This window comes from Triturus cristatus, chromosome 9, assembly GCF_964204655.1.
Source record: "Triturus cristatus chromosome 9, aTriCri1.1, whole genome shotgun sequence".
Classification (NCBI taxonomy): Eukaryota; Metazoa; Chordata; class Amphibia; order Caudata; family Salamandridae; genus Triturus; species Triturus cristatus.
The window spans coordinates 837,239,678-837,264,621 of record NC_140592.1 but is presented as its reverse complement, the minus strand read 5'-3'; the positions used below and the strand labels follow the sequence as shown (position 1 = coordinate 837,264,621).

General features: G+C 44.6%; 1 protein-coding gene across 1 annotated transcript in view; it reads left to right on the top strand.

Moving 5' to 3' along the window:
• The window catches only part of ASPG (asparaginase), a 374,392-nt gene that overhangs the window by 331,426 nt on the left and 18,022 nt on the right, over positions 1 to 24,944 (top strand). Inside the window, exons 13-14 of the mRNA XM_085626272.1 lie at positions 3,317 to 3,403; positions 20,184 to 20,283. Coding sequence (XP_085482398.1) covers positions 3,317 to 3,403; positions 20,184 to 20,283 — 187 coding nt within the window. The remainder of the gene's footprint in view (positions 1 to 3,316; positions 3,404 to 20,183; positions 20,284 to 24,944) is intronic.

Genomic DNA, 24,944 nt, shown 5'->3' with positions numbered 1-24,944 from the left:
TTAACCCACATATGAAGCATGCCCAGTATTAATCAGTATTAACCAGTATTAATCAGGACCTAAGCAACTGACGTTCAGCATCCTGAAGGGGATCATTAGAGGCATACTACATACTAAAAGGATCAGTAACAACCGCAATCACTCAACCAGTCTCTCCATCGTGAGCACCCTCAGCCAGAGAGTCTCATCACAACAACTTTCTACAGAGAGAAAATGAATCACAAATGATAATTGAATGGAGTGCGTATGCAGGGATCGATCACTTGTAACCTGAGGCCGAGGCCTGGTCTGCTGCGGCATTACTTATGTCCATGTCCAAGTCCTCCGGACCATCAAGCATCCGCTTCAATTTCGTAGGGTCTGAAAAAAGGTGCGGAGAGCCTTGGATCATCACACGATACTTTGCTGGGCCCACGAACCCATATTGAAAGCCCCTTTTCTTTAGCAGCGGTCGTAGTGCCAGGAACGCCTTCCTGACTTCCACCGTCTCTTTACTGTAATCCTGTGAGATGTAGATTTTGGTAGATTTCCACAGAATATGGATGTTTTTCCGCATAAAGCCAAGAATTTGCTCTACATGCTGGTAGCGTAGCGGCTTGCACACAATAGCTCTAGGACCTTTTTGATTCTTACTTATCTTGCCCGGCACTCTATGGGCCCTATCGAATTCCAGAGGGTGATGGAAGGTCATGTTAGTAGCCTGGGTGAACCAAGATTCCAAAAAGGTCACACAGCTCCCATGTTGATCCTCTGAACCTTCTGGAAGACCAAAAATACGTAGGTTCCCCCGTCTATTTCTATCCTCCAACTCTGCGAGTTTCCGCGTTGTTTGGTCCGTGGCTATGCATAGGCGCTTAATGGCAGTACATGATTTGGCTTCCATGTCTTCCAGTCTACTAATCCTTGATTCTGCTTCTATCAGCTTTGTGTTGGTATCACGAATATCTTGTCTAATCGCCGCCACTTCTTCTTTGGTCGCTTTTGCCAGGTCTCTCACTTCATCTAGTCTGTTAAGTATCATGTCCATCGGGTCGGTGTTGCTTTATCCCCCCTTACTGGGAGAATTCGGGTTCGACTGGTCAGATTTGAGCCTCTTCATGCTTTTCGCTGCCTCTTTATTATCTGCCATGGTTGTTAGTCGCTAGGTGCGCGGATACCGTGGTCGTGGTCGACGGCCTCGTCGAGTTACCACCCGGCCTTATGGAGGACCCACGTTCACCGGTCTCGTCGCTTCCTTCCTTCCTCTTCTGTTAACCAAAGTATTCAATTGGACAAATATCAAGCTGTTCCCCACGCTTACGCACGGACACCACGCTTGTTGAGAGTATCGCAGATCCTGATCGCTTCCTTGATCACTTCCTGTATGGTTGCCAGCTAGCCAGGTGGTATCGCACACCCCATCCGAGGTCAGAGTCGCGTGTTGTGCGTCGCCATTTTGTCAGACAACACTTGTGCGTAAGGCTGGACTACACAGTCACTGGATACAACCGTGTATAGCGAGGAGTGTAAGCACACAGGACCAAAGCAATATATCCCAGCGCGGCAGATTGGCAAATCCAAGACCTCAAAGTGTAGCGCAGGTGACCATCACGAGCTCACAGGCCCTCCGACCAAGACTCCATAACCTCAGTCCATGAGGGCATAACCTGCTACATGCGCCGTAACAGACCCAGCCGAGTCTATCACTTGTTACTGGGCAAACTTCTTCACATTCACGCCTTCGCGCCTTCGTTCCGATATTGCCACCATTCTGAGGAGTGCGTAAGCGCCAGCCGTTCCTGTCAAATCAGGCTAGAACGCTGCTTCATCTCTGTCGCGCATACCTTCATATCTCCAGATCTCCAGAGCGCCCCCCGGGTAACAGCAACAGCGAACATCAAATAAGGTCCTCAGCAAGCATAGATCGTTCTACAGGCGCCGTTTCACCACCGTGGACTCCCCGGTTAGGGAGCATATGCCGCCATTTTGTATTCGCGAGAGGCGCTGATGTTCCACTCAGGGTCCGGAGTTGTCTAAACACTTCTGCTCACTTTCGATCCTTCCGGAGCACCTTCTCTCTGCCCCAGCTCCCAGCAGACATTGTCGAGTCCATCGGGTAGCCTTACACCCGTCCGCCGATACTCAGAGCAATCGCTCGATCCCTCGTCTGCCTCATTCGCCACAGACACCGGGCGGGCATTCGGGGCCTCAGTGACACCGCTTCCTTGCACCAAAAACCTCCAGGATGCTCTCAAAATGTTCCCCTCACATTCCGGTCGCCAAATCCACAACGTGAAACGGCGCCGGAGCCACAAAACACGTTCCTCTGTCCACAAATAGTGACTGCACGGGCGGAGAGAATCACCGAGCCGCCATCTCTCTTTGCGTCCAAACCACGCCCCCCCAATCCGAGCCTCTTTTAATGGTAACCGAGGGTCTGAAGTAGAAGGTCCAGGTTATAAAATTTCTTTAAGAAGCCTTGTCTTGGTCTCCCCAGTGGGATGGGCAGTAACAAGACAACTTTAGTTCTCTGAACTGTGAAAAAGGCACTTCTTCAGCTGAGGCCCATATTAATATATGTGAGTATATGTATTTGTTGAAATAGTTAAAATGCTGAAAGAAGTTGTCCATCCTTCTAAGAATTTCCGCTAACTTATTCTGCGGGATATTGTAACGAGGGAGGGAGAGTTCCCTTTGACTTCATTTCTGGCACTTACGGAAATGGAGTAGACCACAAGTCAAAACAATTCATCCATTTTCCAGTCTTTGCTCACTGGGTCTTCACACTCTTTATAGAGTCAATATGTGCTGCACTTGGGTTTCCATTTGTTGATCTCTTGCAAAGCGCCTCCAATGATTTACGGGGTTGTTTTGAAAATAACTTTGTGGCTAGTAATTCAAACAGCTGAATTGATTATTTTGTGTTTGAAAGATATTTAACCTGCTAGTCTCTTAAAACCACTTTTTCAGATAGATGATAATTTTGGGAATATTTTCAGCAACAGAAAAGTTGAATTTGTAGTAAAACTTGCAATCAGACCTCATGCACTCCTGTAGTAGCAGATACACCTTTGTTGTTGGCTAAAAGTGGATAGACAGACTATAATTCTGGATTATTTCGAGAAATGTTTCTTGTTTTAACAATAATATTGACTACTACTTTACAGTTTGTTTTTATTGCCAAATATTATCCTTGTTTGGCAAATAAAAAAATTATATGCATAATGATTAACCACGATCTATTAACTTTGTTTCTAATGCAGTTTTATTTGAGATATGACAATTGTGGGTATTGTAGCTTTACCATTTAATTAAGAGATCTGTTTTTCTTTTCAAGGCACATGAAAGTGATAGAATTGCTGCGTCAGACTGGTGCTCACCTTAAGTGGGAAGAGTTGGTAGATGCTGGAACTGAACTTTGCAGGTAAGAAATAACTACGGTGCTGGGGTTGTACTGAATCCATTTCTTCCACCCTCGCACATTTAGATTCCCACCTAGTTTTGTGCAGTTGGAAAAACATTCTGGGAAAACATTCCATCTCCTGAAATGGAGTATATGTTCCAGGGCGCGGTTGATGTAGGTGTGGAGAGAGTCAAGCATTAAATACTATTGTATACCTGTGAGTGGCCTGATGCTTGACTTTGTCTCTGGATTCACAATGTAGCTTCTTTCTTACCTTTCTCCAGTATGTCTATTGTCTTCTTGGCTCCAACTCTTCTCTTCCTACTCTGAGTGCTTGGTCATCTGCTGTCTTTTTTCACGCTCACCATTTTGTATGTAAAATCACAACATTCTCTTTTTGTGCCCTTTTTAGGTCTCGCCTAGCTATTGCGATAGCAATCGCTATGCGAGACTCTAGTAAAGGGGCTCCCAAAAGTGCTCCCAAAAGCGGATTGCATGGCGAGCAGCGCACAATCACGTGCATCGTGCCGCCATGCAATCCGCTTTGGCATTGTACTTCAAAGAGTCCGCTCCCCCGCCTGGAAAGCGCTCCCCCGCCCCCGCCAAGCGCGCGTGCCATGCTCCGCTGGGCTTGTCTTGTTTTTCTTGTTTAACCCCTTCGCGCCGCAGCGCTGGGGGGGGTTTGAGGGGGGTTGACGGCGCCGCTGTGCTCATGACGGAACCACGCCGTCATGAGTCACGGGTGAGCTGTGCTCATGACGGCGTGGTTCCGTCATCACTCCACCCACTGCGCTAATCGCCCGCACAGGCGGGGAATTAGCGCCGCGTGGGAGGAGCGGCCGCCAACGGCCGCAGCATGACGGAACCACTCCGTCATGAGCACAGCGCACCCGTGGCTCATGACGGAGTGGTTCCGTCATGAGCGGGGAACGGGTTAAAATGTATTTAGTTATAAGAACACCGTAATGCCTTCCTGCACAGAACACCCCTCCCACCTCCCAAACATCAACCAGAGCGATGCCGTGGCTGGTTTCACTTTCTTTGTAATCACCTCGGCTCCCCTCCCATGTCCCAAAAACAGCATCTAGCAGCAATCGCAGTGGAATGTTATTTATTTATTTAGTAGAGCCCATAATGCCTTTCTGCACAGAACACCCCTCCCACCTCCCAAACATCAATCAGCAGCGATGCCTTGACAGATTTCACTTTCTTTGTGGTCTGTTTCCAAGCTCCTTCCTCCCCCCTCCCAATGAGTCATGGGGCTCCAGCAGAGCAGTAGAGCCAGGGGGACGGAGAAGGCGGGTTATGCTGCCGCCTCAGAGCACGAGACACTGGTCTTTGCCTGCTCCTCGCAGCTGATGCGGCTGTGGGCTTGCTTTAATCTCCGAGGAGAAAGAACTGCAGGTGGGAGCTCTGATAACGAGCTCAGTTGATCAGCTGCTTTCCCTGGCCTGTATTCTCAACCCGCTCCTCCACCCCCCCCCCTCACACCGCCCCCCCCCCCTTCTCTCTGCTCTCCATCCCTCTACCCCCTCCCTTAAAATCACTCACGGGGCTCTGTGAAAGCCCTGCAATACATGTCTCGCCGCTGCAGCCTTCGGGCTAACTGTGGTCAGTGCATTCTGCAAGTATTCAGGCTGGCACTATCTCCTGAAAATGCTCCAAGTGATCCATATGGAATGACAGCTCACAGGCGACAGAAGGTCCAGGCCCGGCTTTCTCTTCCCTCTTCTGCCTCGTCTCTCTCTTCTGCCTCGTCTCTCTCTTCTGCCTCATCTCTCTCTTCTGCTGACATTTGCTGCTGTTACTCTCGCACCTTCTGCCTCATCTGCCTCGTCTCTCTCTTCTGCCTCGTCTCTCTCTTCTGCCTCGTCTCTCTCTTCTGCCTCATCTCTCTCTTCTGCTGACATTTGCTGCTGTTGCTCTCGCCCCTTCTGCCTCATCTGCCTCGTCTCTCTCTTATGCCTCGTCTCTCTCTTATGCCTCGTCTCTCTCTTATGCCTCGTCTCTCTCTTATGCCTCGTCTCTCTCTTATGCCTCGTCTCTCTCTTATGCCTCGTCTCTCTCTTATGCCTCGTCTCTCTCTTATGTCTCGTCTCTCTCTTCTGCCTCGTCTCTCTCTCCTGCCTCATCTCTCTCTTCTGCTGACATTTGCTGCTGTTGCTCTCGCACCTTCTGCCTCATCTGCCTCATCTCTCTTGTATGCCTCGTCTCTCTCTTCTGCCTCGTCTCTCTCTTCTGCCTCATCTCTCTCTTCTGCTGACATTTGCTGCTGTTGCTGTCGCACCTTCTGCCTCATCTGCCTCGTCTCTCTCTTATATGCCTCGTCTCTCTCTCTTCTGCCTCGTCTCTCTCTTCTGCCTCGTCTCTCTCTTCTGCCTCGTCTCTCTCTTCTGCCTCGTCTCTCTCTTCTGCCTCGTCTCTCTCTTCTGCCTCGTGTCTCTCTTCTGCCTCGTCTCTCTCTTCTGCCTCGTCTCTCTCTTCTGCCTCGTCTCTCTTCTGCCTCATCTCTCTCTTCTGCCTCATCTCTCTCTTCTGCTGACATTTGCTGCTGTTGCTCTCGCACCTTCTGCCTCATCTGCCTCGTCTCTCTCTTATATGCCTCGTCTCTCTCTTCTGCCTCATCTCTCTCTTCTGCCATCCTAAAGATGCACAAATTGGCTGGCACCAATATGATAGCGATAGAAGAGCCATTGAGAATATTCTTACTTTAAAATGGCCTGATAATTAGCTACAGAAATGTGCAAACCAAAAAAGGAATAACACGCAAGGACACTTGAAAGAGTATATTTCCTTTTTTTTAGCCGAATTTGTGTCTGGTTTGGCCAGAATGTGCAAACTTTGCATTTACTTACCTGTAGTGGAACAGGTTCACTTTGCAATCAGCATTTAAGTGCACCAGTGTAGATAGGAAAATATGAATAAATACACCCTCCGGTCCAAAAGTGAAAGCCACCTTCCTTTTCTCCATGGCGTAGGTAGATTTTCTTGCTGATTTTGCCTCAGTACCTAGCATTTATAAAGATGTTGTTTTTGTTTAGTGGCTTCTGGACTATAAGATGTGCAAGCTGTTGTCCGATTGTACCGGAAAACAGACTCTGAAAACTGATCGATGAACCTCTTATGTACTGCTCTCTGGTTTGTATCACCAACCTTGATCACCTGCACGGAATGTCAGCATCTGCCTTCTCAGTCGGGTGCAGTTCAGACATTCCCAGTGATCACATTGTTGGAAAATTCTTGAAGGTACAGATTGTAACATCTGCAGTGCAGATCTCCCTAATACACAAGCACATATGTACAAGTAGCTGCAGTATGTGCTTCCTCGCCCATTCAACAAGTACTGCTTAGATTCACTTATAGACATAGAGTAATAACAGAGACAGCAGGTGAGCACCATTCCACACATGAAAGCCTGCACAGAACATGTGCAGCAAATGAGCAGGTTCTATGTGTAAGAGTCGGTGTGTATTGTTGGGTGGAGGTTGGGTAAGTCTTTGTATGATATTAGTGATTGTATGTGCTTGTGTTGGTGAGCAGGTGTATGTGTGTGATGTGTTTGATGCTGTAATTGTATGTTATGGTGTGTGTGCTAGTGTGAAGTTGGATAATGGTGTGTGTGTGTGCTCGCAAGAGAAGGGTGGGTGTATGTAATTTAAATAATATATGTAAAAAATATGGATTGATGTTATTCTGAGTGCAGTGACCGCCTTTTCTATTTAGGAAATTTTGTAGCAATCGCCGAATGCTGTGCATTAGGCTTCACATGTTTAAAGCTAAAGCGCGTTGTGCTGCAATTGCTATAAAAAGAAATACATTTTTTAAAAAGCCGGGCACCTTTACATCATTCTCAGCTTTCCATTTCAATATGGCGGCTGCTCCCCTTTACTTTCTATTTATTTACTTTTCTAGCACTGACAACACAGCACGTTTTAGCTTTAAACATATAAAGTTAAAGCACGGCATACTGCAAAGGCTGCAAAAGCCTAAAAAAAATACTCATACTCGGTAATGCTCCCTGTTATTTTATTCACTTTGAATGTGGCGCCTGCAGCAGCCATTTCTATTGATTTTCTTTTAATAGTATTTGCAGCAACTTCAAACATATGAAGTTAAAGACCAGCGTCCTGCAAATGCTACAAAATCCCACCCAAAAAATGCTCGCTCTTGTGCCTTACACCACTGCATAATTCTATTCCAATATTAGGTCTCAAGGAAAGGGTGCAGTACCACAGGCTGTTACTTGGTGTCACTGTGGAGTTGTAAAGTACTGCATGCTTAATGCAAGTATAAACAGATAAATTACAGCACAGCATACGTTTCCCTTTGGTTTTATTGGAAGTTTAATTTGTATTAGCTTGAATTTTAAAAATACACACATTTTGTTGGTTTAGCTTTATTTCACAAACAAAAATAAATAAATAACAATGGTGCCTTTTTAAAACGCAAGCTAACAAAAATCTCCCTTCCAATAAAAAAAAAAAGAAAATATATGCTCACCAGCAATCTTTCTTTGTAAATCCATTAAAGGTGCAGTACCTTATGTGGCTAATAGAGGTCCCTTTACAACTCCACAGGGACACCTAGTAACAGCCTCTAGTACTGCAAGCTTTCCATCATTCATGGTATTTCATTTGCAATCACTTATACTACTGCTGGGATATTTTAAACGAAAAAAAAAAAAAACATTCGCATTTACAACGCCTATAGCTCAAAGTTTTACTAATGCGAGACCTATTGCATTGCAAATGCTTGTTCTTCTCGTCCCAGAGGTTGTTTCAGCTTCTTTGTAGTTATTGTTCCCTGCAGTTTGCACTAATTTCCTTTATATCTTTTCCCTTCACGCAACCTGTTTTTGCATCCTTGTCTTCCCACCCCCATTGTTTTTGGTCGAAAACACCAAAATGGTCAGTGTTGTTGATGGGCAAGCTGCCTGACCACTTGCTTGGTAAAACGAGAGAGAGAGAGAGAACATAGAAAAAGTGCAAAGAATTAATCAAATGACTTAAATGCAATATGATCAAACAATCAAAGGTTTGTGGTGTTGTCAGTTTGAAAAAAAGTTTTCAAAAACATATTTGGTAGTCTTTTGAAAATCCTTCTTTCTGTCAATAAATGGAGCTTCAGAGAAGAGTGTGTTCACGTTCCTATGTTCCCAAAGAAAACAAAGTTACTCTGATGGCAGAGGGGAAATGTCCTAACATACTCTACCACTTCTCTACTCCCAATAGCTACCTCCGACTCATTTCGACCTCCAGTGGGACTTAATTTGCAGGCGCATCCTCGGGGAGCAAATTTTTATGCTGATAGGACACTGTACATAAACAAAAATAATATAATCAGTATACGTACTCAAAAAAAACATATTAAGGATACGTTGATAAAAAGGGAATTCAAGTACATACCCAACGTGGTTTCTTCAGACTATGCGAAGATAATGTTAATTCATGTAACGCTGAAGAAATGAGCATTATGAACTTGTTAGTACTCTTATTAGTGATGGGAGGAAAACACACGGTATAGTGCTTCTTCTGAGCCAAGAGATACTACCTGGTACTGGTGAGAAGCAATGTTCTCTATTGTCTACCAGGTGTGAGGCAGTTGATTTGCAGTGCAGCCGGTCATGGTACAGTTGCCGGGGGAGAAAGCAGGTCCCTCTCGAAGTTCACTGGCAGCAACAGCATGAAGGATCTGCCTTTGACTGCTTATTGTGTTGTTGGAAGGCTGGGGTTTATTCCTGTCCAAAAAGGGATTTGATTGCAATCTGCACTTGTGGTTCTTTTGGCGTGCTCTGGCGTACCTAGGTTACCAAGTAACATGACTGCCTGTGTTTCACATCATGTGGGGGGAATCCTGAGGAGGAGGATCGTGGGAAATGTATTTCTGCCTTTTCAAAACTAAATGTTTGTGAGTCTCTTGGTTACTTGTTCTTTCTTTCTTTATGGGTTTTTGTTTTGGGCTGAAGGATCTGCTTCGACTAACATTCAGAACACGGTTGACCTCTGTAATCAAAATTCTACTTAAGAAATAGTGCAAATTCCGAATCTTTAAAGTGGCTATTTATCAATGGCTGTTAAATCGGTTTTGTTGAATTCTGGGAGTTGTGGTTCAGATAAAAGAAAAACAAACTTATGAAATTTACACAAATCGACAGATTTCCTGCTCGAGTAGGTAATAAGTGTAGTATCAGGAATGCCTTACCCCAAGAGGGCTGACTCCTTATTCTTTGTGTCTTAGAACCATTGATTTAAATTCACACACTGAGTGTTTGGATTCCCCAAAAAAGGCCCACTAGAGGAACTGTCATCATTTTACAGCAAGTACGTTAGTTATGTTGTCCAGTCCTTTTTTTTCTCCTTCCACCAATTTTACCAGCATATGCTTTTCCAAGTGGACATGTGATAGAGTATATAACGTTTTTGGTATTACCAATTGTAAATTCTGAATGTTTAATGGCACAAGATTGTCTCTCATGTTCCTGTTTCTTTTTAGGGCGAATATTGGTAGGTTTAAACAAGTGTAAAGTTGAGATTAAGTGCCCGTGTGGTCTTCGAACTTTCTTTGCTGGTTAGTATTTGTGTTGAATGTTTGAAGAACACTATTTGGTCCTGGGTTTGTTTTTGGTTATGGTTCTAGTAAGCAATCTCTTGGGGTCCATGCTCTTTTCATGAACCACTTCAGAAGTGTATATGAGTGTCTTTCCCTAAGATTGTTGAGTAACATCTTGGCATTGTGGAAGTAATCATATTTTTTGGAACAATTTCTACGGACCTATAAGAATTGGCCGAAAGGGAGATTATCCATGCTCTCTTTAGTGACTGCTGGTATAATGGAGTAAAGTATTACTGTCTGTTTCCTAAGTGCACAGATACAGAGATAACCTTCAGCATGTGTTATTGTTGGGTCTAGAAAATTGATTTCACTGTGGCTATATTGAATTGTAGTTTTAATATTTGGAGTCCTCGTGTTTAACCGTTCTGAGAAGTTCCTCAGCTCCTCTTTGTCGCCTTTCCAAATCATAAAGATATCCCCAGCATACCTTTTCCAGGTCATAACATGGTGTTTAAAATGACTATCCTATCCATCCGCCTCTCTTCATATTTCGCCACAGACATTATGTCCATCTCTGGTGCAAAGGGTATATCTATCGCAATTCCCTTGGCTTGCATGTAGCGTTGGTGATTAGGGCAAAGGAATGTATTTTCATGCAAATTCGCACTAAAGCTGATTTGAAGTTTTTTGGTTCCTCGTGTGGCCTACGTCTTAGTTCCAAAAAGCATTCCAATGCTTTCAGTGCCTCCTGTGGAATATTTGTGATCAATTGCTAGCATTTCCTCCTGTTCATCACATTATTTACTGTGAAGTTTATTTATAATGTCCATAGTTCTTTTCCTTGCGGTAGGAAGAGCACACAGCTGACTAGACTGTGAGTTTCTTTGTAGCATTTACTCTGGGGTTCTGATGCTGAACATGTCTTTAATCGAGGCACTATAGTAGCCTGCTTTTTGATGCTTTTTGATGCTTTATGTAAGATTGCTTTCGGTGAAAATTATGCCTTCCCTTGCAGGTTCTTCATTTGTAAAATAGCTTTCCATCAGGCTGGGATTCTGGAATCTTTAGTGTATGTTGGTGCTTTTAGGGGCACCAAGGTAGGACACCATGACACCAAGCATTGTTTTTGGGATGTGATAACTCTAGAGGACCTAGTGTTTCTCCTTTGCCTTAATCTCAGTTGCGGTTCTGTAGTTCCTATTTTTTCCCATTCTTTCTGGGATCTGTGTTCTATAAGCAAACTGGTCTTTATATAAACATATTGACACAGGTAGTGTCTGTCGGTTTGTCGTAAAAGCTCTCTGTAGCCTCAGTGGAGTCCTGTCCCTGCGTTGCGTTGCTTGTACAAGGCAGTCTTTTTCCCCAAAAAAGCAGTAGTGCCTCTTTGTGTGTAGAGCTCATATGAGAAAGTATTACCTCGGGGTTGTATCCTCCAAGAAGTATAAGAAGCACTCCTAGGCCTACAGCAAATCCCACTGGCCTAGGTCAAGTGTGAAAGATCTATGTATGTATGTCAGTTTTACTTGTGCCTGGTAGATGTGGATCCCATATGACCCTTAAGCTGAAAATATTTCACTATGCAGATACTGGCATAGCAAGCTCTGATGCCAGGAACTACAGTGAATCAGCCAGTGCTGTATGGGTCTTAGAAATGTTGCAACATTTGCATCAGTGGCAGCGAAGACGTCTATCCATACTTGGAATCACACCACGTCTACCTTCCTTTCCAAGAGTGAGATTCATGCAAGGCCATGGCATGAGCCATTTACAGTCGTGTGGCTGCTATCATTGGTTCTGCACCTGTGCTTTTTGCCTCTTTATGTGGCATCACACGCAGTACGTGGTTTCTCTCCAGCTGCCTGGCTTGTTTTCCACTCTGTCCTCGTATCTTTTTGTGCAGTACTTAGGTGAGGTGGTTCCAGCTACGGGTTTGTTCCAGGATTAGTTAGGTTACAGAGGAGAACTTTGAGGCTTCATTCCTTTAATCATGCTGAAACGGAGCACTATAGTGTTGGTTACTAGGATACATTTTTTTGTATAGGTGTAAATTGTTCCCTTTCAAAGAGTACATTCCTCAACCCCAACAAAGGTATAACAACAACTGTACCATGAGTCTGAGCTTGGCCTCAGTTGTGAGTGTTTTCCTGGAATTTAAGTGTTTAAAAGGACATGTTCCCTCACGAAAGCAACCTTCCGCTTTAACTGTGAAAATGTGTTTGTGCAACCCTTGTCGCTTTAACTTTTCTAAATATGTAATCTGTAGTGAATATGTACTTTGTCAAAATATGTAGGTCTCACCATAAGTATACGTAGTAGTTATACGTATTGTCACCTACTACCATGTTACTCGGAATTTCTTATGTAGCATTCTTCGCTCTATTGTGAAACGCAGTGACACCCCGGGGTAATGTCGGGGAAAAAAAAACGCATAAATAAATGTGCTCAGTTGAGGGTCTGGAAGGTCTATAGCAGTATAAGCTTGCGCTGGGAGCTCAGTTTATTGCTACAGACTGTGTGGTCTGTGTTTGGCGGGAGACAGCATCGTAGGTTCGTCGTTCTTCCTGCTCTAAACGCAGTATTGCAAACAGAGCCACGTTTTGAGCAACATCCGTTTCCTGCTTTTAAGTGCCACCTAGTGATCACTAGAGAACGTGCCGCAGAGATGTGAAGGATACAAAATGGATCTCAGCGACTACTATAAAACAAGCTTTGGCAATGTCAATCTGTCGCACTTGTATGTAAAGGTAAGTGAGACTGAGTGGCATTGCCAGTGTTTGTTTCCCCACCTGTTCCTGGTGCCCTCAGGATGGAACTCGAAATATTTCTTTCACTTTTTTTCGATGAAGAATGTGTAGGAATGGACTTGGCATGGAAAACACTTTAGCCGGATGTTTCGAATTTAATTTATTGAATAAAGCCATGAATATGCCAGTAATAGGTAATATGTGTAGAACAATTAAGAAAACAGTGGATTGCCTTCCTGATGAGCATGGCGATTCCGTTATCTGGGTCGCCTACAGTGGATTCGGAGTATCCTGACATCATTAAGCAAAATCGATCTCTATGGGCTTCGCTGACAGTTATCCTTAGGAGGAATGGACCATTGAGGCGTCGCTGCCACTGCAGATGAAGTCGGTCACGTCAAACCCCATAGACTTCAAAAGCTAGAGCAAGCGTTCAAGGGCACAGGAACGCTTTTGTGAGATTCCTAGCTCCCATAGTTTCTCAGAGTTCAAAAAGCCTTTGAATGCTTCTCTAACTTGTCCCAGTCGCCTCATGGTAAAACGTTTACCTACGCTTTAGGTTTCCCGATGTTCCCTTTTACTAAATGTCAGACATTACTAAATATTCCTTTTAAGACGGGGTGCCTTACAACTTGTAATAAAAAAAAAGCGATGAACAACTTTACAACTCATTGTTTTAAATCGTTATACTTTACCACGCAGGACACACGTGCTGTGAAGTATGGTTTATATTCATTATTAGTATTGTTTATATTTAATTTATATTCATATTAATGGAAACCCCTCTCTCCAACCCTAATAATACGTGTTACCTTTTTGCCCTGCCCATCCCTGAACTTGAAAAAGCCTTAGCTATCCCTGAGACCTTTAAATATACCTGCTACCCTTTACACCTACCTATTCGCTCAGCCGCGGTTGCAGGCGTTGGGCCAAACCAATGGCCAAAATCAATTTTGCAACAAAGGATGCCGCACTCTGGAACTTGTATTTCTAGATTTTATTGTACAGAGCCCAGTCTGTCACACCGACGCGTTTCGGCCCAGACGGCCTTTCTCACGGTAGGTGGCACTTCTTTCTGCTTTATTACATTTCCTGTCATTACGTCATCCCATTGACTTCTGGGATTTGTAGTTTCATTATTATTCCATTTTGATCACCTTGTGACAGATAACGTTATTATAAAACACAGTGATGTTTGCATTTCACAATTACCGGTCAGGTTTCGCTGGCATTGTATCCCAATTACACAGATATTATTGAATAAATATCATTGGGCAATTATTCGTGTGATTCGCCCATGGTTCATGTGTATGAAACAAAAACTGTATGTAAAGTACATTTGTAATATTCATTACCATCCTGTGTATTTTGGGATTTTGGCTTTATAAGTCCAACAGTGACGGGTATAGTACCCTCGATGCTGTTCAAATTGTTCTATATATTGGCCATCATGGTTGAGCGAAAATCTGTTTTCACAGTTAGTACTGTGGGATTTTATTCATGATTCCGAGAGTGTCAATTACACAGATCAGTCCATATCATTCGTAATATTCTTATAAATGAACATAAAGTTCTTTGTCCACGTTCATTCCCTTTGGATTTTTTGTACGCAGTCTAATAATGTATTTAGACTCCAGCTGTCTAAGTTTCTTCTTTCGGTCTCCCATCCTTTCGTTGTATTTTACTGTATCTATAGCAAAAAAAGCTCATGTTGCGCCAGTCCCCGCCCTGGCAATTGAGTAGATGTTTGGCAGTTGCATATGTTCAATCTTTATTTTTCACTGCCCTGATATGCTCCAGGATCCGTTTCTTCAACATGCAGATGGTGCTGCCTATGTACATCATGCCACAGTTACATTGGTACTAAACCGCAAATCATCTTCAGAAAGGCACCTTCAATCAAAGATGCAATAGTTCAGAGCCATTATCAATCAAAACTAACTCTGTAAACAGATTTTCGCTCAACCATGATGGCCAATATATAGAACAATTTGAACAGCATCGAGGGTACTATACCCGTCACTGTTGGACTTATAAAGCCAAAATCCCAAAATGCACAGGATGGTAATGAATATTACAAATGTACTTTACATATAGTTTTTGTTTCATACACATGAACCATGGGCGAATTACACGAATAATTGCCCAATAATATTTATACTATAATATCTGTGTAATTGGGATACAATGCCAGCGAAACCTGACCGGTAATTGTGAAATGCAAACATCACTGTGTTTTATATATATAAAATAACGTATCGTTCACAAGGTGATCTGTATGGAATAATATTGAAACTACAAATCCCAGAAGTCAATGTGATGACGTAATGACAGGCAGTGTAATAAAACAGAAGCAAAAAGTAGTGCCACCCACCGTGAGAAAGGCCGTCTAGGCCGAAACGCGTCGGTGTGACAGATTGGGCTCTGTGCAATAAAATTTAGAAATACAAGTTCCAGAGTGAGGCGTCCTTTGTTGCAAAAAATTTTTTATGTGTATATGTATGTATGTATGTGTGTGTGTGTATATATGTGTATATATATATATATATATATATATATATATATATATATATATATATACACACACACACACACGCACGCACTGCCTTTAAAAAAAAAAAAAGACTTACAGTGATAAAGTCCTGTGTTGTAAAGTACCTAAAAAAACCTGTGTGGTACTTAACTACGTGTTAAGTGGTATGTCATATTTACAACGCATCCATTTCATACACAGGGCTTGTACTGATGACTTTCTTAACATTGACATACTTCTTACAGGTATTCACCTTGCCCTTGTTAGTAGGTGGCATTGGTTTTAGCGCCCACTGGGGCAGAAGGGGAATCCACAGCCTGTTAGTCTGAGTCTGTTAGATGTCCATCGGTATGGTCCTTTTGAGTGCCTGTTCTACCCCAGTAGCTGCCCCACAGAAGTGATGAAACCAGTACAGTTTATGCTTCTCTCACCCCTAGAGCTGCTGTGACTCTGACTGGTACACCCCCCTTTGTGACCCCGTGCAGGATTCTCCACAGGATGTAGGAAATTGTCTCTGCATCTCCATAACCAAGGTGATGCTAGTCTGTAGTTCTTGTCTTGCTTCCAGACCTGTTGGACTACATGCATAGCATGGCCTGTGTCCGTGGGACTTTGCCAAAAACATCTTGGCCTCCAGCTCTGATGGCTTTCTACATTCGGGCACAGTTGTTGCAAGCCATAGCGTCTCGTTTCGAGCCCAGAACACCAAATGCAGATATCAAGTCGGCCTGACAAGAACATTAGCTTCCAGCACCTGTTACAGGGTTTAAACTCTAAAATCTTAGGAGGAGGCATTTGACATAGTCATTGTCAAAACACTGAGGATTTTTATTGGTGCAGTACTGAGAGCTCTGGAGCGGCATTGATTTGATGAGGCACAGAAAAACTGTAACTAACCCGAGCGTGCTGGTTGGCTCTTACAATGCTCTTTCCTTACAGAGTTGGGACTGACGCTGCATGGAGTCACCTTGCAGCATTTGAGAACGTGTGCTGTGGAAACATTTTTCAGGCCAGTCTAGCACCTGGAGAGATATTCATAAGTTGAGGAATGTGTGGGAATATATCACCAGAAAGATTGGTATTAAAGATTATTAACTTTATCTTCTAGCATAGGTTTTGTCTCTGGCAAGGCAACTGCCCAATAGCGATGTGAAACTGTGAAAACTGCTGTCATCCCAAAAATCTGAGTGCTACTAAACTCTCCATACAGGAGAGTTGTTGCTCCATCACATACATATATACACTGTTCAATGACTGAGAACCTAAATAAGCAAACAACCACGCACCATTTCACCTTAGTAGAGATAATGTCACATACAGAGAGAAAAAACGCACAGACACTGCCTTCTGACATGACCTGTAATAAGGCACATTCCTGAATAAACCATCTTTTGAGTATTGTCACACACATCCTCCCTTTGTTTGTGATAGCTTGTATGTGTACAGATTGAGGAGGTATGAACGTGTTGATGCAGGGTAACATGTATTCAGATGTCCTTGTTTAAAGAAGCCATTCCTTTATCACACCTGAGGCTGGGTGAGAGTAAGGTGTGTAAACGTTTTGGTTTAAGTAACCTCCACAAACTCTTCCAGGCCCCAAGCATCTGAGGAGGCCCCCAGGCAGGCTACCATCAGTGGATCCATGCACTACCCAATCTGACTCTTGAATCCGCTCTAGGGTCTATCTTGATTCCGGCTGGTGACCAACCATACTTTGAATCTAGCATCATGATCTTCGCTGGTCCCTCGCACGTCTACGCCAGAGGAACAACCCATTGTCTTACTGGACTCTGAAGCAAACATGACGCAACCTTGACCAAAGTCATGCCCTCTGCAACCTTTAGCGTAGTCTGCAGCTGGTCCAATTTCATTATGGCTTGGATAGAACTCTGCCTTTGTCTCAAACGCTCCACTCCTTTTGCTTTGGATTTAGAACTCCGTCAACATGACGTTGAAGATGACCGGGATGATGCAATCCATTGTTATAATGAGGATAATCCTTTTATGCGGTCAGGTTGGCAGTTGGTTAGACACTTCCACAGACACTGGATTTAAGTCTCCCCATTGGCTCCTCCGAAGAGGAATCCACTTCTTTTGCTCTCTGATCAGACGGGCTGCTGAAGTTTTAGAACTTCAGCTTCTGCCTGTTAAAGTAAAGACTAATGTCCTGATGGAAGTCCTGCCATCTGTGCAGATTTCCATAGAACAACTTCTCCATTTCAATGACTCTCTGATGGACAGGCTTCTGGGTAGATGGTCCAAGCCTGGCTCATGCCCAGCAGCCAACAGACAAGCTGCTAGACAATACAGACTTGCTCCTAGTGATCCATCCTTCGTTATGCAACACCCTATGCCTGAAAGGTTGTCCCGGCGTCAACAAATAGACCCAATCCTAACTCATTACCTACTATGCCTCCTGAAATGGAATCAAGACGTACAGAGGCATTTAGGAAGAGAATGATCTCCTCAGCCAGCCTTGCCCTCCAGTCAGTAAATGCTAGTTACCTCCTGGGGCGATTTATGGTCAGTATTATCTTGTTGACAGCCCTGAAGAATTTTGTGCGAACCTTGTGCAGGTTTTCCAAGAAGCAGCAAAATACAACATTCTTGTGGGCTGGACACCACTGACTACTTGAGCAGGGCAGTCGGCATCAGTGTGGTGCTTCTGCTCCACGCATGGATGAGTCCATGGGTGTCTTGACTGAAGTTCTGACATGACTAATGGACATGCTATTTGATGCCATCTGCCTCTTCAGGGACAATGTGGTCTCGCCCTGGAGCACCTGAAGGAAAGCAGCAACACACCCCCTGGCTGATTCCTTCGCAGAGGCTCCTGTTCATTATATCCACTTTGGGCATGGTGCAGTGCCAAGCCTTCCATCTGGATTAACTAGTCCAGGATATTCTGGCTATGATCTTATTATTTTTTTTGAAGCCTCATTGAGAGTGGCTGTGAGACTTCTCGGACTCTTGGCCTTCTGTATACTGCATGATGGACTACTGCTGATAGCATAATCTGGCTCTGCAGTGGGATCTGAAGTCTCAGTGGGCTCAGCACCTAGAGAACCTGTTGGATTCCATCCAGATTTCAGAGGAGAGTGCAAAAGACCTCCAGTGGTGCTGGGTGGTGCTCAACTCCAATTGGAGTGGTGGCAGATCCCTGTCCCTATTCCACCCAGAGCTGACTGGGACAGATTCACCGCTGTTGGGGTGGGGAGGCAATCTGGGAGCGGTGGTGATCCGATGACTCTGGGCTTCAGTGGAAACCCACCTCCACATCAATCGGTTGGAATTGCGGGCCATTCGCTTAGTGTTGAAGATTCTCTTACAATTCATCAGAAGGAGGCTGATCCAGGTGTTCACGGACAAGACCACCACCATGTGGTATTTATTGCAACAAGCAGGGCAAAGTGGGGTCATGAGTCATGTGCCAGGAGGTTCTGCACCACTGAAATTAGTTAAGTCAGCAGGGCATCGTAATTAACCACTTGCTCAGATCTTTAAATGCCAGGGCAAACATACTCAGGTGGTGACGCCTAATGGATCATGAATGGCAACTACATGCGGAGGTGGCACTGGGCCTTTTCCAGCAATGGTTTAGATTTATGTGCCACCAAAGAGAATGTGCAGTAAACAATGTAAGTGTGTTGGCATTCCCAAGAAAGGTCTCGTAGAGACACATTTTGCTTAGTGGAGCACAGGACTCCTGTATGCCTTCCTACTGCTGCTGCTTCTTCTGCTGTGAGTTCTGAAGATCAGAAACAACTGGGCCCAAGTCATTCTAACTGCTCCAGATTGGGCCAGGAGAGTGCGGTAACTGGAAATTCTGGTCATAAGCATCTGTCCACCGACCAGACTGCCGCTTCAGGAGGATCTTCTGTCACAGCAGCAGGGTAGGGCCCTGCACCCGGATGCAATCAATCTACACTTTAGTGTGCAGAGATTGAGCATTGACAGTTGAGTGCCTCTGATCTATCTCCTGAAGTAGCGAATGTCATTCCTGCAGCCAGGAGTCCATCAATGACATCTGTTGACACTGGACACTTGCACATGTTTGTGAACTGGTATAATTCCACACACAGATACCTCACCACCCTCTCTCCTCCCGTTCTGTGAAATGGACTGTTTTCGCAATCCTTAAAGATTCCTGTTTTGGGGGTCCACTTGCATCTGATCAGTGAATAAGATTCACGTCTAATGGTGCAGGCAGAGTCATGAAACTGATGTCCACTTGTAGGCATGTTTCATATATGTGGCTCAGGGGTGGAATGAAACTGACTCTGAGCCGCACAACGCCTCCTCCAGGAACACTGAAGCAATATAGAGAAAAATCGCCAGATCCAATCTGGCACTGTGGGGGGGGGGGGGGGGGGGGGTGTTGGGTTATTCACATGATGTGAAATCGATTAGATATAGTATCCATCAGAAAGAGTGTTACCGAAGATAAATAACTTGTTCATTTGACTATAGTCCTGGTGTTTTCATATCTTCCCCCATAGGAGTGTACCCGAAAAGGTAGTTCTGCAGGGATTCACAAATGTGTGGAAAGTCTATGCATAAATAATATCCCTACAAGCTCTCTTCGTGTTTCATGATCTTAAAATGTAACTCAGCCTGGGTCCCATGTGGTCATAGAACTCTTCTGTAATTTGCAGTTTTCTTATACTGTACAGCAGACCAACACTTTATTTCCTATAACATTTCCCCATTTAAACCGTTTACACTACAAACAAAATTGAACCTTGACTCTTAAATATGTAGTTATAGCATTACACTGAATGGTGCTTATTGAGCTTGGGAAGAAGGCTCAGTCAGCCCAAAAGAGTTCAAACATGTGACCTTGACACAGCACACAGAATTTCTTTTAAAAGTTAATTGGGAAATTGCTTGTTTGCTGCTGTTGGAGCGTGAGTTTTTTGTAGTGAATGACTTGGAGATTTTGTCTCTAACAGACGACCTTTCTGTCTTACAGTTTGGCTGCTAGTGGTGGAGTTGAGGGCTTGACAGCTTGGTGGCTAGCAGGCGCTGACATGAACCAAGTTGGTTATGATGGGAAAACTCCTTTTCAAGTGGTAAGTATGGCTGTTGACACACACTGCATACATCATTTTTGATTTGTTCATGAATGTAAAGAAGGGGCTGAAGGTACCTTCCCACTCCCTGATTTTGGGGAAATAAATGTTTTTTTATTTGTTATTAAACTCCTCTTAGATGTCTGTAATATAAGGCTTAAACATTTGTAATTTCTCTTCTAGATATTTAATGGCCAGACTCTCAGTTCAAGTGTGAAATCCATCTACCTTTTTTTTTTTTAAAGTTCAGTTACCTTACAATTTACACTGGCAATAGTCCTTTCGACTTAGTTATTTAGTTGTTTTTTTAGGCCTTTAAGAATATTTTGAGCATGAGCCTTGGTGTGGTGACCTTGATTCTTTTCTTCAAGGTTGATATCAAAAATACACTTGTCCCAAACAATTCGAGTTTATTTTATTTATTTAGCGATTTGTATAGCGCCTGGTGACCCAAGGGCATCCCCGCGCTGTAAAGACTTGTTCTCCAGATGAGGGCAGGGAAGAGGGGAGACCTTATTTGGGGAATAGGAGTGTCTTCAGTTTTTTACGAAAAACCAAATAACTGGGTTCCAGTCTAAGGGTACGTGGGAGGGAGTTCCATCCAGTAGCCGCTTGTACAGAAAATCGTCGGCCTCCTGTGCGTGTCCTTTTGAATTTGGGAATATTGGCTAGGTGCTCATTCTCGGATCGTAGGGATCTGGGTGCTTTGTAGGGGGTGACCATGTTACTGAGGATCGCAGGGCCAGATCCGTTGATCAGTTTGTAAGCCGTGCACATGGCTTTGAATTCCACCCTTTGGCGCACAGGAAGCCAGTGCAAGGCCTTGAGGGCGGGTTTGGCTGACACTTTAGATGGAAGGTTCATGAGCATGCGTGCTGCTGCATTCTGTGTCCGTTGCAGTCTCGTCAAGGTGGCCTCAGGGGCTCCCAGGTAGACCATGTTACTATAATCCAGCCGAGACAGTACTAGCCTCTGGATGAGTAGTTTCCTGGATGTGGGTGGTAGTAAGGGAAGAATCTTGCGGGTAGTGCGCATGAGCCCAAAACAGGTGCCTGTAGTTTTGGCGGCTTGCGTCTTCAAGGAGAGCTCGGGTTCAAGCCACACTCCGAGGGTCTTAATTTCGCTCTTTGGGGTAGGAATTTCCCCAAACACGTCTGGCCAGACCGCTGGGGGGATGGTCACCCATTGCTTTCCCAGGAGCATCACTTCGGTCTTTGACCCATTTAGTTTTAATGATGAGTCACACATCCAACCGTGGATATCCGTGAGGCAGTTAGCCAGGTTGTCTGGGTGGTCGTCTAGTTGGGATAGGGAGACGACCAGTTGTGTGTCATCAGCGTAGCTTACTATCTTTATACCGAATGGTGTCACTACGTCTTCAAGAGGGGCCATATATGCATTAAAAAGCGTCGGGCTCAAGGAAGATCCCTGAGGGACCCCGCTCGTGAGAGGGAGGGTGGACGAGTGGTGATTGCCATCCCAAACCTGGAACGTGCGCCCGGTGAGGAAGGATTCTATCCAACTGAGTGCCGTCCCGGTGAGTCCTGCTGCCACGAGTCGATGGAGAAGGACACGATGGTTGACTGTGTCGAAGGCTGCACTGAGGTCCAGGAGGATCACTGCCACTGACCCTCCTGAATCCAGAATGCGCCTCGCCTCCTCGATGACGGCAAGGAGGGCGGTATCTGTGCCGTGACCCGGGCGAAATCCAGTTTGGGATTGCCGCAGAATGTTATTTGTCTCGAAGAACTGAGATAATTGTCCGTTGACCAATTTCTCGGCTACCTTGCTAATCCCAGGGAGTAGTGATATAGGCCGGTAGTTTGCCATATCTGCTGGGTCGAGCTGGGGTTTTTTAAGGAGTGCTTTTACCACCACGCTCTTCCAGCTAGCAGGAACAGATCCCTGGGCCAGTGAGCTGTTGATAAGCTCCATGAGCGTAGGGACGATGACGGGGGCCACGGTTTTGAGGAATCTGATGGGTGCCGGATCCAGAGGTGATCCGCTTTTCATTTTAGCCAAGGTTAGTTCCACCTCGTTGCAAGTTACTGGCCTGAATGTCGCAAGTTGGGGGCGTATGCTGTTTTCAGTCTGGCTAGGAGGTGGATAGCTGTCCATGTGGCTAGTGGGGCCGAGGGGAGGGAGGGAAGCTAAAATGCGGGCAATTTTGTCGTTGAAATAGGTGGCTAGTTCATTACTTCGGTCCACTGGGGGGGAAGTGGAGGAGAGGGAGTTAGGTAATTTCAGCAGCTCTTTTACGATTAGGAAGGACTCCCTGGCAGAATTGGACGATTCTTTTATCCGGGTGTCGTAGTGGGACGTTTTAGCATGCCTAATGGCAGCTTTGTAGAGTCTAACTGTGTTTTGGTATGCTTCCTTGTTGGCGTGCTGCCAGTCTTTCCTCCATAGCCGTTCGGCTCTTTTACAGTTTTTACGTAGTAGTCGGAGTTCCGGGGTGTACCACGGGGCGGAGCCAGGTTTCCCGTTTTTGTCCTCCCTAGTTCTGAGTGGAAGTACAGAGTCCAGGGAGGTAGTAATCCACTCTCTAAATTTGCTATCGGCAACCGCCGGGTCTTCTGCGTATTTAGGGGTGGTAGACTTTAAGTTCTTAGCCCATTCTTCGGTGGGAAGTTTGGACCAGGTCCTGTCTCTGATATAAGTGGGCGGTTTTTGGGGTTTCCTAAAGGTTCCTGGTAGTTGGAAGGAGACTAAAAAGTGATCTGTCCAGGGGAGGGGCAGGGACTCCTTCGCTAGCATCGAGGGGGTGCTTGTGAACACAGGATCCAGCAAATGACCCTTGGTGTGTGTAGCTCCAGAGTTTAGGAGGCGGATGTCGAGGGCTGCCAGATCGGTGATCAGGTCGGCGGCTACCGAGTCTGCAGGGTCCTCGAAATGGATATTCAGATCTCCTACTATCATGAAGTTTGTGATAGAGTGGGCCTGTGTTGTAACAGTGTCCAGGAGAGAGCTAGCGAAAGGGCCAGGATAGCCGGGGGGGGCGGTATACCAGGACTCCTGTCAGTGAGTTAGTCGGGTCTAGCTTGATTGTAAATTGTAGGCTTTCGGAGTCAGGGATGTGCACTTCACTAGATTTGCAGTGAAGGTAGTCCCGGTGAATAATAGCATGACTGGCCATGTATCCTTTTGATGCTGCTGGTATTGTGCAACTGCTGACAACATCCAACTTTCTCTATAGCTTTTGAGATGTCAACCATGGCACTTCACCTACAGATTGCCCTAAGGAATATAAGATTTGATGGCAAAATCATCTTGAGTTGTATATTTGTTTCACTTGTTCTCGCCTTTCTTGTGGCGTTTTCTACTCTTCCTCAGTTAACTTAGTACCTTTTTAATAGTGAAAATATCAAACAGTGTTTGGCTTCCAACCTTTCAATGGATTCAACGGTTGCAGCTCTGTAAAACAAAGCAATTTCACATAAGAGCCTAGCATCTTACTGGTTTTCTTCTCATATTTTAAAAGTACTCGGGTATTTTACTAAAGGCTCCTGCCATTTATCGATTTTTATTTTATATATGGAGCTTTTACAATTTGACATTACTCACTATACCATCCATAATTAGTCTGAAATTAGAACTCAGGTTGATAATGAACTTTTAAGTTGCGGCTGCCCATTGTCAGCTTAGCAAGAACTTAAAATTTGCTTAAAGCCTGCACAAAATTGCTTATAATAAGTTTGCTTTATTGTCACCCTCTTTCTTGTCCTTATGTGACAGCTTGCCTTGTGAATCCTGTTTCTCTGAACCCCTGAGCAGATCTTCTTTACTTGTCTTTCCTCTGCTCACTTTTAGGGAACATTTCATTTTCTTTTTGCTTAATTACACTATAAGAGTGCACATGTGTTCCTGCTGTTTCCCTCAGGTGCCTTCTCCTTTGCATGCTCCATGTTGCTCTCTTGTTCATCTACTTGTCTTCCCCTGCACTCTGGGATGTTCTCCCTTACCTGTGTGCTACCCCCCCATGGCCCAAGTTGCTCTTATGTATGTGCCTCTCCTTTCTGCCTATTTTGTTCTCTCCCTGCTTTACATTTCCCCTGCCCTCCTTGTTGCTCGCTTCTTCGTGTGCTTCTCCTTTTTTTCTTTTTGAGGGCCAGGTGGCAAATTGGCTGCCAGCCTTTCCACTTTATAAGTAAAGCTTTTCTGAAAATGTATTTGCAATATTTTCTATATTTGCCGATCCAAATCAAAAATGGCATCACCACAACTGGCTTGAATCATGATGCATGCGCCTGCAAAATTACACCACTGGAACTATAAAATGATGCAACTCCTTCATTGCGGCTTTTTTTCCTTTTGTTCATACAGTACTGTCTGTCCTAAATCCCATTTGTGCATTTCAGACTTTCAAGAATACAGTTTGACTGGAGCAAATTCATAAAGGGGAATATTACAGGCACTACCCAATGCGTCAAACGTGCGTTCTAATGGAACTCTGAGGAAAGGTTTATTCACTTGCAGCGTCATTTTCAGAGCCATGAGTCCTTGGAGATTAGAATTTTGTTGTGAATTCAGGGAATTAGGGAGCCAGTAAACCCATTGTTTCCCAAATCCCTGTTTGCTTGTTTCTTTTAACCCCACAGTGATCCCCCCTCCAAGAACTCAACTGCTGGCATGACCCCTGGTTGCTTACATTTCTTGACACC